The following is a 12,631-nucleotide window of genomic DNA, read 5'->3' as shown; positions in this document are numbered from 1 at the left end:
CATTTGTGGGTAAACGCATTAAAAGATTATTTGGCGGGACCAGAAATATGTCTTACATTAATTCCTTCTTTAAATAGTAAAGGCTCATTTGCTGACAAAAGATAAGGAGACTACAACCCACACCCGTGTGTGTCCTTTTTTCTAGGCGATACTATGTTATCTAGGATAGCTGTTTTGGAAAGGGGGATGGGTGACACACTTCAGTACATGTTTACAAAAAAAAGGAAAAAAGGAACCAAGGTAAACTTTACAATTTTTTTTTAAATACTCTTTAGATGTCTAATTGATTTGCTTTGGTTTCAGTGGGACTTCTAAAAGGGCAGTTGAGGAAAGAGCATTAATAATTCAATGATGTCTGCACAATCCTTAAACTGAAAAAATGCATTCCCCACAGTTCGTTAAATTAGGTCTTTTTATTATTATCTGAGCACCCTATCTCAGAAAATATGGTAGTGGATGCAGTATAAAAACTCAGAGATTAGAACTGTATAAGAACAACTGCAATCTATGCAATATTGGAAGGGTTCCTGTCATAGCTTTTATGTCCCATGTTTTAATGGTGCGTGGACACTTGCCACTTCCATCTGCAAGCTCATAGACTACATCCTTTCCCAGTGAATCTAGTAACATTTATGCGGTTACCACAATTATTTTTATGGAGAGAGTGCATTGAGATTGGATATACTTGATTAACTTCCTTAAATGTAGTTTAGCAACTGAAAAGCTAACACTTTGTGACATATATCACTTCTTTGCAGGCCATCAATGATATTTTGGCCATAGACTGAGTGCATCTCAGAATAATAGCTTTTAATCCCAGCAGTCTTTCCTGCCCAAGTGCAGGGGGGATGGGCCCGATGGTCTGTAAGGTCCCTTCGAGCCCCAACAACTATGAAACTGTGAATGACACTAATGGGTTTGGAGGAGAAGGGACAGACGGCATGAGCATGGTTTTAATTGAATAAAACCAGCCTCTGTACTTGGCTAGTTAAAAGATCTTTGTCTGCTTGAGTGATCAGCTGTTCTGATATCAAGTTGCTTAATAAGTTTATTAGCGTGCAGCTAAATTCAGGCAATGGCTAACTTAAACTGTTTTTATATGTTTGAAAATAAACTGCATCTAACCTTTCCATAGGTTTCTAAGAGCATGTAATTAAATAAGCATGGAACTCCGGTCTTTGTCTTTGATGCCTCTTATTTTATAATTCTGTTGATTTGAAAGATGTTATTGTAAAGGTTCTTTAATTTTTATAATTAGCATTTGAAGTGCATAAATCCAAATATGTTGTTTAACATACTCCAAGTAATTCAAATTAAATAAATTTGCATTTCAGCTGGGGGGATATTTGTGGGTGTGTGGGTTTTTTTTGATGAATATAGTAACATATTTCCACTCTTGAAGGTTTTCAGATGTGATCCTGGCAACAATTTTGGCTACAAAATCAGACATGTGTGGCAAAAAATTTGAGCTGAAGATTGATAATGTTCGTTTTGTTGGCCATCCGACCTTGCTGCAGCATGCCCTGGGACAGGTATGGTAAGAAAGCTGCTGAAGTGTACAGTGAAGAATAGCTTTTTTCCTAGAACTGCTGTGGACAGAGCAGCAGCAACCTAATTTAAGAAATTTAGAACCTAAATTGTGCAGTTTTACTTTGATACATTTTTAAAACTATAGTGTTAGAAGTTTTTTTCTCAATTATTTCATAATGTTAATAAATTTTTATATTGAATGCTTATCCTCAGTTATGTTTGTACTTGAAATTTTACTGAAGTAACCCCCATCACTGGTTCAAAGATAATTGCAGTGTAACCAGTGATAGTACTAAATTGGTTGTGAAGGCTCATATTTTTGGAGCTGTTTCAAAAGGAGAATGTTTCAAAGTTCAGCTGCTGCTAGATTCTAATTGTTATGTGTGAACAAGCTGGGAACAGCACACTTTGGAAAAACTGATCCAATTTAAAGGTTGGATGAAGCAGCATTAGGTTTGAAGTGGTTTTGCTACATTTGTATCACTTCCACTTTGCCACATGTAAAAATTAGAACATAACAGTTGCTGTCTTTCTGAAATGGCCCCAAATGTGTCCGTACCCATAGAAACTTGTATAGACAAGTTTTCTGTATCAGAGTTTATCACAGTGTCAATTAAATTTCCTTTTTAGCAGGTGTAAGTCACAGCATGATAAAGATGTTGGAAGCTATCTTTACTTTTTCTACCTTTTCAGGGTCACCAGTGCTAGGGTTGTTTCAGAAAGATCTGTGTTCAAGTCGTGGATTTTCTTTGTAGACGAGGCCATTTAAATATTTCTAAGCTGAGACTTCAATTTGTAAATGCTGTATGTTGGAGTGGAGTGGGTTTTCAGGGTCTGAGAGTGAAAGAATTGCCAAGTAAACAAAAAAATGTCTGAGAGTGGGGAGCTTTCTACCTTCCAGCTGCACTTGCCCAGGGCTGCTGATGTGGCTGTCAACTAGTAATCATGTGCTTTGGGGTTTGAGGATTTTTTTTCATCATTCCCAGAATCATGTAGTCTACCATGCACATTTGTCCTAGCAGGTCATAGATTTGGGGAATGAGGCATAACTTTCCTCAAAACCCAATCATTCAATTGCTTTCATGTCTTCCAGCAGCCCACAAGAAGTACACTAAGGTTCTTTAACGGTTCCTGATCAGGTAGATCCTGGCTGCTTATGGCTGTGCCCTTGACTTTACCCATCTCTGTATTGTCATTCTGTCTCAAAACATTCCCTATGGTTTGAGTGGGAAAAGGCACCTCCCTTATTCTACCCTGGACAAGGGGTGTTACAAAGTCTTATGTAGTTCCCATTTGAGATCAGTGGTAGTACTTCTTTTGACTTGAATAGGGACAGAATTGCTTGTTAAGCCCTTTAAAAAGGTACTTAGGAAAGTGCAACAAGCGTATGGAATCTTTTTTACTACTGGAGACCAAATAGGCTTGTTGAAACTTCAGAGCTTGGTGTTGCCCTCTCATGTCATTAATCCAAATACCAATGAGTCTGTAGAAAACAAGTTTCCCTTATTCTTTTCAGTTTCTGGTGTGTGTGGGGGGGGAGTTGTTCTTTTAAGAACACTGTTAAATGGTCCTGTTCATTGTTTGGGGGTGCAGCATCAACTGAGGACTCTTGGCACCTGTCAAGATTATGTTCTAGTTCAGTGTGTAGTTTGTGGGATACTTAGGGTGTGGTTACATGTAATAAAGGCACTTAAAATGCAAGCATTCATGCATTACAGAAGGATATGGCTCCTTTCCCATCCATATGACTGAGTTCTTTGTGGTTAAGTTGTGGTTCAGTCTATACTAAGAAAACATCTTTCAGTCTCCAGGTAGCAAGAGGGAACTGCTAATTAGCACTTTTGTCTCCAGTTCTGTCACTGCTCCCCCACCCCACCAGCACAGCTTGATCCCAGGCATCTAGGCTCCTGGCTATGTCTCTGCTTGCCAGCCCTCTAGTGGCAAGTCAGAGCTGTGGAGTTCAGCAGTGGTGTGAAGCCAGGGGCAGACAATTATATCGGGTGGAGGACCGCTTACTGAGCTTTGGCAAGCCATAGAGAGCCGCATGACAGGCAGCCAGGGGCAGATATATATTAATTTTCTACATTTTTTAGGGACCCTGTGGGCCAGCTAGAATGGCCTGACAAGGCCGCATTTTGCCCACCCCTATATTAAGCCTCAATGTGGGGCTGTTTAGAGCACATTCTAATTTTAATGCCTCTTAAAATTTCATAGATTCAGTACTTGATAATTGTAACATGTAACAACACTAGTAGACATGTCACTTGGATCTCCTACTCCATCTTGTGGTGACACTTAGTGGAACAATGGAAATTCAACTGCTACTAAGAGTGAATTTTATTTGTAGGGGTTTTTTTTCTGTACCCCTTCTCTCACCTTAAAATGGCAGTTCAGTAAAGGCCACCTTGAAGCTGTTTGTTAAAAAGAATAGATTTTCTACAAATTAGCTGGTGTACAAATAAGAATCTCCTCTAAAGGAATAAATGTATAGGGCACTTAACAGTAAAGTGCAATGGAAAATTAATCTAAATAAGAGCAGTTCTGTTAAATGGTATAAATTTCCATGTACTAAGGGAAAAAAAATAGTTTTCTGAAGCAGATGGGCTCTCTCCAGAATTCCTCAAAAACATGATTTTGTGATATAAGCATATTGATTTAATAAGTTTCTGGTAAGTAAATGGAGAAAACTGAGTAAGTCCATTAAAAATACTAATTCTGAGTTTATGGGTTGAGGTTTGATGGTACATGTTCATCTCATCCTAATTAATAGCATCTGTGGTAATTTGATGCGGTCAGCCTTTATTTTCAGTCCAGTGTTCAAATGCAGTGATCTTTGCTTCTTTATCTGTTTGTTTTTTAAATATTGTGCAGGTATCTAAAACTGACCCCTCACCAAAGAGAGAGATGCCTACCATGATTCTCTTCAATGTTGTATTTGCCTTAAGGGTAAGCATAGTCCATCCTAGCTCATTAAAGAATGGATTTTATACCCATGTTTCTTGTTTTAAAATACTTATATTTCAGATACCAGTAATATTTCAATGAAACATATTCACAGTCTTCTTTTATTAAAATACAAATGTCATTAATTTGAAATTGTATAAAAATAAATGCAAAAACACTATCAAATGTGACATTTAAGCTACATAATTAAAATCTGTAAAATCACGCAGTCATAGAAATTGAGACTGAAAATTTATTTCAGCGTTTTGGGTCCATTGCGTGGGGTGAGTGCATGATTGTTCCCTGCAGGGTATTTTCTTGAGCTTCTTAATTGCCTCAAGTGATGAAAGCCTCTTTCTCTCCTGTTTTTTTTCCATAGGCAATTTTTTTTCAGAAGGATTTTTTTGATAGCTCATATGTTCATCATCTCATTCTGAGTTATTTCTCATAATACAGTAGCTGGTAATTCCTTTCTTTTACTGGTGTTTGCACAGTTTTAAATATTGGTGTGTTTCCATCGTTTTGTCCCCTTCTCTCCACATGCGGTCACTAAGGATTTTTTTTGTGTTTTTTTGGTATTTAGCCCTTCTAATCAGTCCCTCTATACCCTTCCTCAAGTTTTTATTGTCTTGCAAGTAAATGAAAAGGGTTATTTCCTACTGAAAGGGTTATTTGAATGGGATGCATAACCTGTGTACTTTAAGGTATGCATTACCTTAAATGGATTCCTGCAGACCCCTATGTAATCAAAAGCGTAAGAACAGAGAAGACTATTTGCATGCTACAAAACCAATGTAACAATTCGGTGCTTGAGAATGAAAACTAAGTAGCTCTTGACCATTGTTTAAAAGAATAAATGCAGATACTACTCCTGGAGGCTCAGACATTTTTATTTTAAGGAAGGAACTGCTGGCTCTGTGAAATGTGGAATAATGCATGTATTATTTGATAGGTGTGTTGGTGGTTCTTGTTACTATATCTGGATCTCTACATTATTAAAGTTGCATCAAGTATGTGTGTGCTTGAAGATCCACGGAGGTACCTTTTTAAGTTAGTAAGGCTGTACGTTGGGGATCCATTTGCTAGCAGGACAGTAGAGCCCTAGAGTAACTGTGGGGCTATGATGCTTCTTTAAACGTCTTCCCCACAGATTAGACTGATTGGGCATTTGTACAAACATGAGAACTAATGATAGCCCACTGAAAAGTAAACTTTGTTAGGAAGATGAAAGAGTAAGGTAGCTGTAGGCCTGGCCCTGGAATGGGAGGGCTCCATTTTTGTATGTCGGGATTAGTTCTCCAGGAGTTTGTGGTCTGTTTGAATTGAGGACACTTCCACCTAAGCTCGTTATGTCCATTTCAGACATTCATGATTGAATGTTCAGCTCTTTTCCTAAGTGCAACTTTGTGCATGTTCTTCCTCTAACTATTTTCAGGAACTCAGTAGTTTAGTTTTTTGTGTTTGAAATAAATAATCAAGAGGAGGTGTGGCTGTTATGTTTCCGTTTGCTCAAAAATGGCAGAAGAGATTGCCTTCAAAGTAGAAATAATAAGAGAAAACATCAGGAAGAGCAAGACTGGGACAATTTCAGCTCAAGTTAATGCCTTTTGAGAATTTAGGAGTGAGTGAAAATGGAGGTATAAGAGTTGTTTTGTATTCTTAATTGTAGCAATCATTGAGTCACTCAAATAATGAAGCAAAAATTTCCTGATGTGTTCATTTGCAGTGACTAATACATGGTAATGAAAAAAGAGACTTAGAAACAAAGATTTTAATACTTATACCTCAAGAATGAAATTACTATCTTCAGTCTCAGGTTTTTGGGGAAAGTGGAAGTTGAAAATCTCCTTTCCTTTTTTAGCTCAATATTCTGATTCTGATCTGGTCCAAGTTGTATATCTTTTTTTCCTGGATCAGAAGCTCGTGGTTTGATCTGTAGATGGCTTTTTGCTGAAAATGGTATTTGGCTGGGTGTCCCTACATGTTCTTGTCCTTCCCTTTTCATTCAGATGAAGTCCCAGGTATGCTGAAATAAAGATCTGAGAGTTTTGCAGAAAAAATAAATATTAATTTTCCTTACAAGCCTTCCTGAAGTGATGCATCAGAACAATATTGTTTTAAGTTTGAGTCATACTTCAGGTTTTTTTGAGTCAGTCTCCTTTGTTGCCCACATGTAGAGTTTATTCCTACTTATTCCCATGTATTTATTTATTGAAGTTTTAAAAGGAAAATCTTTCAAATAATGTAGAACATAGGGTAGGGTGATACCTTAGACTTGAAGGGAGGGCCATAAGCTTTCCTAGGCAATAATCTACTTTGTCAGATACTATGAAATAGTATGGTTTTCTAATAGTGTGAGCAAGAGCAGGGGAAGGCACTACCCAGCACCTGGGCATAGAATTTGAACCATTTTTGTACCTTTTTTACCCTTTTTTCTTGTACCTAGTTATATAATAGGGTCTGCATACCCCATACACATATATTAGAGAATCCTGGCTCAACCAGCTGAAATGTAAAAACTGCCATATGCAGGCCCAGTTTTGGATTTCCCATCTCTGGGTTTTTCTTCCTAGCCCAGAGACTAATTCCATAGCATTAATAATGCAAATCGAGCATGGCATTTAAATAATATATATTCAGTTTTTGATCACTCTGTGGACTTTGTGATGTACTTTGTCATCTTTTTTTAGTATCACTACGATCCATTTACCAAAATGACATTTTCTATTTTATAGACAGCTGTGAAGTCTGTGGGAATATGTTCAGCAAATTGAATTTTTCTCCATGCTGTAGCTTATTGCTGCAAACCTCTCCATGCTGTGGGTGGGGATACTTTAAGATAACAGGCCATCTGCAGCAGACAGACACAGCAGGCAAAGACGCAAATGTAATCAGCAGTGATCCTGCTGTGCTTGAGTTACAGTACATCAACATACTTTGACTCAGCAAAATGCTGGAGTTCAGAAATGCTGATTCACAGTTTGCTAGTTCAGATGCCAAGTTATCTGTTGGCTGAACCTTCCAGTCCTTTAAATGTCTTAACAGACATACAGCAGCTTACTGCTGCACCCTTGCTGACTTGAAGCAAATGAGCCCCACCTTATCAGCTGCATGGAATTGATAGGTTTCCTAACTTTTTATTTTAGGGCTTTATAAAAATGAAATATTTTTAATATATAGTGTTTGTGAGGTGTGAAAAACCAGTTCCATTTTCTCTTGGGTTAAAAGTGGGATAATGTTTTCTAGGTCTTTAATAGTTAGCATTTGTCATACTAGTGACTAAAATACTAATCTGCCACATGGAGAGAATGATTTGTGGCTAAGTGCCTACCTTCCTTGTCCTTCCAGTGCTTTTGTATTTGAATGTATTGATGTTCTTCTGATTTCTCAGTAGCGTGAAGTTTAAATTACTTCTAAAAACTTAAATTACTGAAGGTGTGTTCTATAGCTGATCTAACTTAGTAAGAGAGTTGATAACAGTTAGGTGAATAAAATACTGAAATGGGTAATTATTTCTTTAGTTTTCTTCATTTTTTGAATTATACACATTTGGAACTTCTGTGTCATATTTTTCATGACTCTTTGGCCTAGTAATATTTATTGGACTTGCTGTTGTTTTTGGTCTCTGTACTTCTGCTAAACTGCTAAATAATTCAAGAGAAATCTCCTTTCTCTTAACACCCAGTTTGAAGGTCAGTCTCCCTGGTAACTGTTAAAGGTAATTTATTTGACTGTTTATCTGGAGACATATTAGTCTACTTTTCATATATTTTAGAGAGTATAGACAGATATGGCCATTGTTTCACTGTCAGAGAATACTAATTCAAGCTGTTAAAATGCACTTCTTTCATCTGCATAATCCTGTAATTGTACAGGTGTAACAAAACTAATCCAGCTTTAACCCTGCTTAGCTCAGAATCTGAGCTGGTGCAGTTTAACTAACTTGTAATGCTACAGGATTAAATAGACATAAGAATTAAATCATAACAGGTGTCCCCCTTCCCTTTCAAAGTGGCTAAAATGTACATTTATCCATACCCAAAATTGCTGAAAAACTGACCAGCTGTTTCTATATTGCATATAGGCCAATGCAGACCCATCTGTGATAAACTGCTTACATAATCTCTCCCGTCGAATTGCCATAGTTCTACAGCACGAGGAACGTCGTTGCCAGTACCTGACCAGAGAGGCCAAGCTGATCTTAGCCATTCAAGATGAAGTATCTGCCATGTCAGAAAGTGAGTTCTGAGCTCAGCTTATTTTACTGAAAGAAAATGTCATAGATCCTCATAAATTAAAACAGTCTGAGAATTTTAATTTTGTACATACTTCTCGTAGCAGCAAGGCAGTAACAGAAATGAAGATGACAGGTAACACAGTGACCTAGTGAACTGACCTTTAGTTTTTGGAGTCTTGAATTACCATCCCATTGGGAGGGATCTTGGACAAAATTGGTTTTTCATCTTAGCCCAGTGTTTCAGGCTGGCTGTCTCGTGGGGCCAGGAAGGAATGTTTTCCCCCCTCTTGTGAATGTTTTATTGGCTTCTGGACTTTTTCCCTCATTTCTCTCAAGCTTTGATAATTGGCTGTGCTTGAGGTAGGAGGTTTGACTAGGGCATCCTGACAGTCCTTAGAAACCTTTTGGGTTACCTTGTTTAGAGGGTTTTGCTCTTCCCCTCAGGTTCAAATCAATTGCCAAATTAAGGTCAGGAAATTCATTTTTCCCCTGGGTCAGATTTGCAAGGACTATGAGTTTTTCCCTTTTTCGTTAGTGTGAGCATTTTTACCTTCCTAGCATCGTCTGAGCATATTTAATCTAATGTGCTGGGAAGTAGCTCTGGGCTGAAGAATTGCTGCCATTGCAGGAGGACTGTCTTGATCACCTGAATGGAGTGAGAAGGACCAAGTCAGCCAGAAGACCCTAAAAAAGCGAGGGAGCCTCCTTGGGCAGGTGCCTAGGCATGTTTTGACAAAGGACAACTCTCAAGGGTGCACTTCGTTAGGGATTGAGGCATGGGTCTTTCTGTTACTTCCTTGTTGTAGTTCTTTTGGATTCGGTGCTGTGCTTGTTTTGGGGTGGGGAGGAGGAGGGGAAAGCAATGTGCTTTTTGGAATAGCCACAGCCTCTCTGTAGGAGAGGTAGGAAGAATCTTGTCTTGCGTGAGGAAGGGGAAGTGTGAGTGGGTGGGAAAGGGGGGCAGTGGGAAGTGGTTTCTTACATCTGGATGCAAATGTGATTGGGAAGTGTGGTGGGGCTTGGCCAGAGGGTTTGCAAGGAAGCAGTAGTTGGAGAGGTGGGGAGGGGAAACGGTTGGAGTTTTCAGGTTTAGGGGTTTTGTTTGGAGAGTCTACAATTATTTCCTACCTGTAGGTTGCTTTTTATTGTAAGCTGCTCTGAACCTTTTGGATAGGGTTGACTGTGCATCTAAATAATGATAAAAGCTCCTCCTGTATTGTAGTGGCAGCATGTTGGGAACCTCTTATCTCCCTTGTTTTTACATTGTGGTATGTTATAAGGCAGGGGTGCTCAACCTCCAGCCTACAGGCCACATCTTGCTACCCAGAAATGTCATCTGGCCTGCAGGGCTCCCCACGAATCCTGTGGGGAGCCTCATAGGCCATGATCTTGCATGCTAGATCAGACATTCAGGTCAATGCAGGACCTGATCCTGGCATGTGAAGGCTGGGTAAGGGCAGCGCAGGGCTCCAGAGCCTGATCCTAACTGGGGAGGGCTAGCACAATGGCAAGTATGGCAGAAGACCAGCTTGGCTTAGGGAACTCTTCAATAAACAAAATCACAAAAAGGAAACTTATATAAGAAGTGGAAACTTGGACCGATAACTAGGGAAGAATATAAGAGCATTACTTGGGCATGCAGGGATGAAGTCAGGAAGGCCAAAGCATAATTGGAGTTGCTGCTAGCAAGGGATGTGAATGGTAACAAGAAGGGTTTCTACAAGTATGTCAGTAGCAAAAGGAGGATCAGGGAAAGTGTAGGTCCTTTACTGAATGGGGGAGGCAACCTTGTGACAGAGGATGCAGAAAAGGCTGAAGCGCTCAATGCCTTTTTTTGCTTCAGTCTTCACAGGCAAGGTCAGCTCCCAGACTACTGCACCGGGCAGCACAGTTTGGGGAGGATGTGAGCAGCCCTCAGTGGTTAGGGACTACTTAGAAAAGCTGGATGTCTACAAGTCCGTGGGGCTGGACAGGATGCACCTGAGGGTACTGAGGGAGCTGGCTGATGTGATAGCAGAACTACTGGTCATCATCTTTGAGAACTCATGGTAATTGGGAGAGATCCTGGATAAATAGAAAAGAGCAAACATAGTGCCCATATTTAAGAAAGGGAGAAAGGATCTAGGGAACTACAGACCAGTCAGCCTCACCCCAGTCCCTGGAAAAATCATGGAGCAGATCCTCAAGGAATCCATTTCTAAGCACTTGGAGGAGAAGAAGGTGATTAGGAACAGTCAGCATGGATTCACCAGGGGGCAAGTCATGCCTGGATTGCCTTCTATGATGAGATGACTGGCTCTGTGGATGTGTGTAACAAGTGGGTATCCTGGGACTGGTCTGAACATTGGCCCACCTACTTGTTTCAGGGCAAACTGCTCTTCTGCCACGCCTTTAGTGTAACCAGTATAAAGTTGATAACAAGGCAGGAGGCTGCCCATTTACTTGCCCTGATGTCAAGGGCCTATATATACAGCTCTGAACCTCCCCTTATACCATGTCCCATGCCCCGCAGATGGGATCCATGGCCTAAGACCCGGCCTGTGATCCAGTGCCCACACACCAGGACCCTCACTCCAGTGCTTCATGTCGGGATTCTCACTCCTGTGCCCTCACACTATAGATTGCCATCTCTATGCCCTCATGTCAGGACTCTCAATCTCTGTGTCCTTGCACTGGGCTCTCAATCTCATTTACTCGAAGCTTTCAACCCCTCCCTTTTCTTCAGCTCCCTGCCTGGCTTAGGATCCTCTTTGTCCCCTCACACCTCCACACTGGGGCCTTAATCCCCTTGCCCAACACTGGGCCTCAATCCCCTTGCTCCTCCATGGGCTCAGGGCTGCCTCACACCCAGCTCCTTCATACACCTCAGGACTCGCTGTGAGCCTGGGCCCTTGCTTTGTCTTTGGGGTGTGCTACCCTAGCCTTTCCCCTCCAGAGGGTAACCTGCAAGGCAGCGGGGGCTGAGGCTTTCTGGTGTCCCATACTTGCCCTTCATTGGGGAGGCACAGGTATGACATTTCCTGGAGACTGCCCCGCCACTGGCAGTCCCACTACACCACCCAGGCCCAGCAGGGTGTAGTTTTAGGTCATGCCCCAGGACCAGTAGCCTCCACCTTCCCCATAGCTCCTGCGCTATACCTCCAGGGTGTTCTGAGCAGCAGCTCCAGCTGCGCGATGTTCCTTCTCTGGCTGCCTGCAGCAAACTGTTGGCTCTGCTATTTTTTATGTCTAGCAGCTGGGCCCGCTTCCCCAATCAGGTGGCTCTTGGCTGGCCATGTGATTCCTGATGGGGATTGCAGCCACCTGTAGGCTGTTCTGCTGCTAGCTCAGCCCCTTTGAGTAACAGAGCACAACTTGTGCTCTGTTACATGGTGGATGTGGTGTACCCTGATTTTAACAAGGCTTTTGATACAGTCTCTCACAACATTCTCTCAGGCAAGCTAAGGAAATATGGGCTGGATGAACGGACTGTAAGGTGGATAGAAAACTGTCTGGATCATCGGGCTCAGAGAGTAGTAATCAATGGCTTGATGTTTAGTTGGGAGCCAGTATTAAGTAGAATGCCCCTGGGGTTCGGTCCTGGGGCCAGTTTTGTTCAGTGTCTGGAACTACCTGAAAGATGGCATAAAGTGTACCCTCAGCAAATTTGCAGATGACACCAAGCTGGGGGGAGTAGTAGATATGCTGGAGGGTAGGGCTAGGATTCAACATGACCTAGACAGATTGGAGGATTGGGCCAAAAGGAATCTCATAAGGTTCAACAAGGACAAGTACAAAGTCTTGCTCTTAGGAGAGACCAATCCCATGCACCAGTAAAGGCTAGGGGCTAACTGGCTGGGCAGGAGCCCTGCAGAAAAGAACCTGAAGGTTAGAGTGGACAGTAAGCTGAATACGAGCCAGCAGTGTGCCCTTGTTGCCGAG

At 41.1% G+C, this 12,631-nt stretch overlaps 1 protein-coding gene across 5 annotated transcripts in view; it reads left to right on the top strand.

Annotated features, from left to right (window-relative positions):
• The window catches only part of NPRL3 (NPR3 like, GATOR1 complex subunit), a 90,181-nt gene that overhangs the window by 38,202 nt on the left and 39,348 nt on the right, over positions 1–12,631 (top strand). For all 5 annotated transcript variants that reach the window (XM_019507497.1, XM_019507499.1, XM_019507502.1 and 2 more), the window contains 3 exons: positions 1,403–1,532; positions 4,402–4,476; positions 8,558–8,711. In XM_019507497.1, the coding sequence (XP_019363042.1) occupies positions 1,403–1,532; positions 4,402–4,476; positions 8,558–8,711 (359 nt within the window). The remainder of the gene's footprint in view (positions 1–1,402; positions 1,533–4,401; positions 4,477–8,557; positions 8,712–12,631) is intronic.

The sequence above is a fragment of the Gavialis gangeticus genome, unplaced genomic scaffold, assembly GCF_001723915.1.
Source record: "Gavialis gangeticus isolate Ggan-Ray unplaced genomic scaffold, GavGan_comp1, whole genome shotgun sequence".
NCBI classification, from domain to species: domain Eukaryota; kingdom Metazoa; phylum Chordata; order Crocodylia; family Gavialidae; genus Gavialis; species Gavialis gangeticus.
This window is presented reverse-complemented; position numbering and strand designations above follow the sequence as displayed.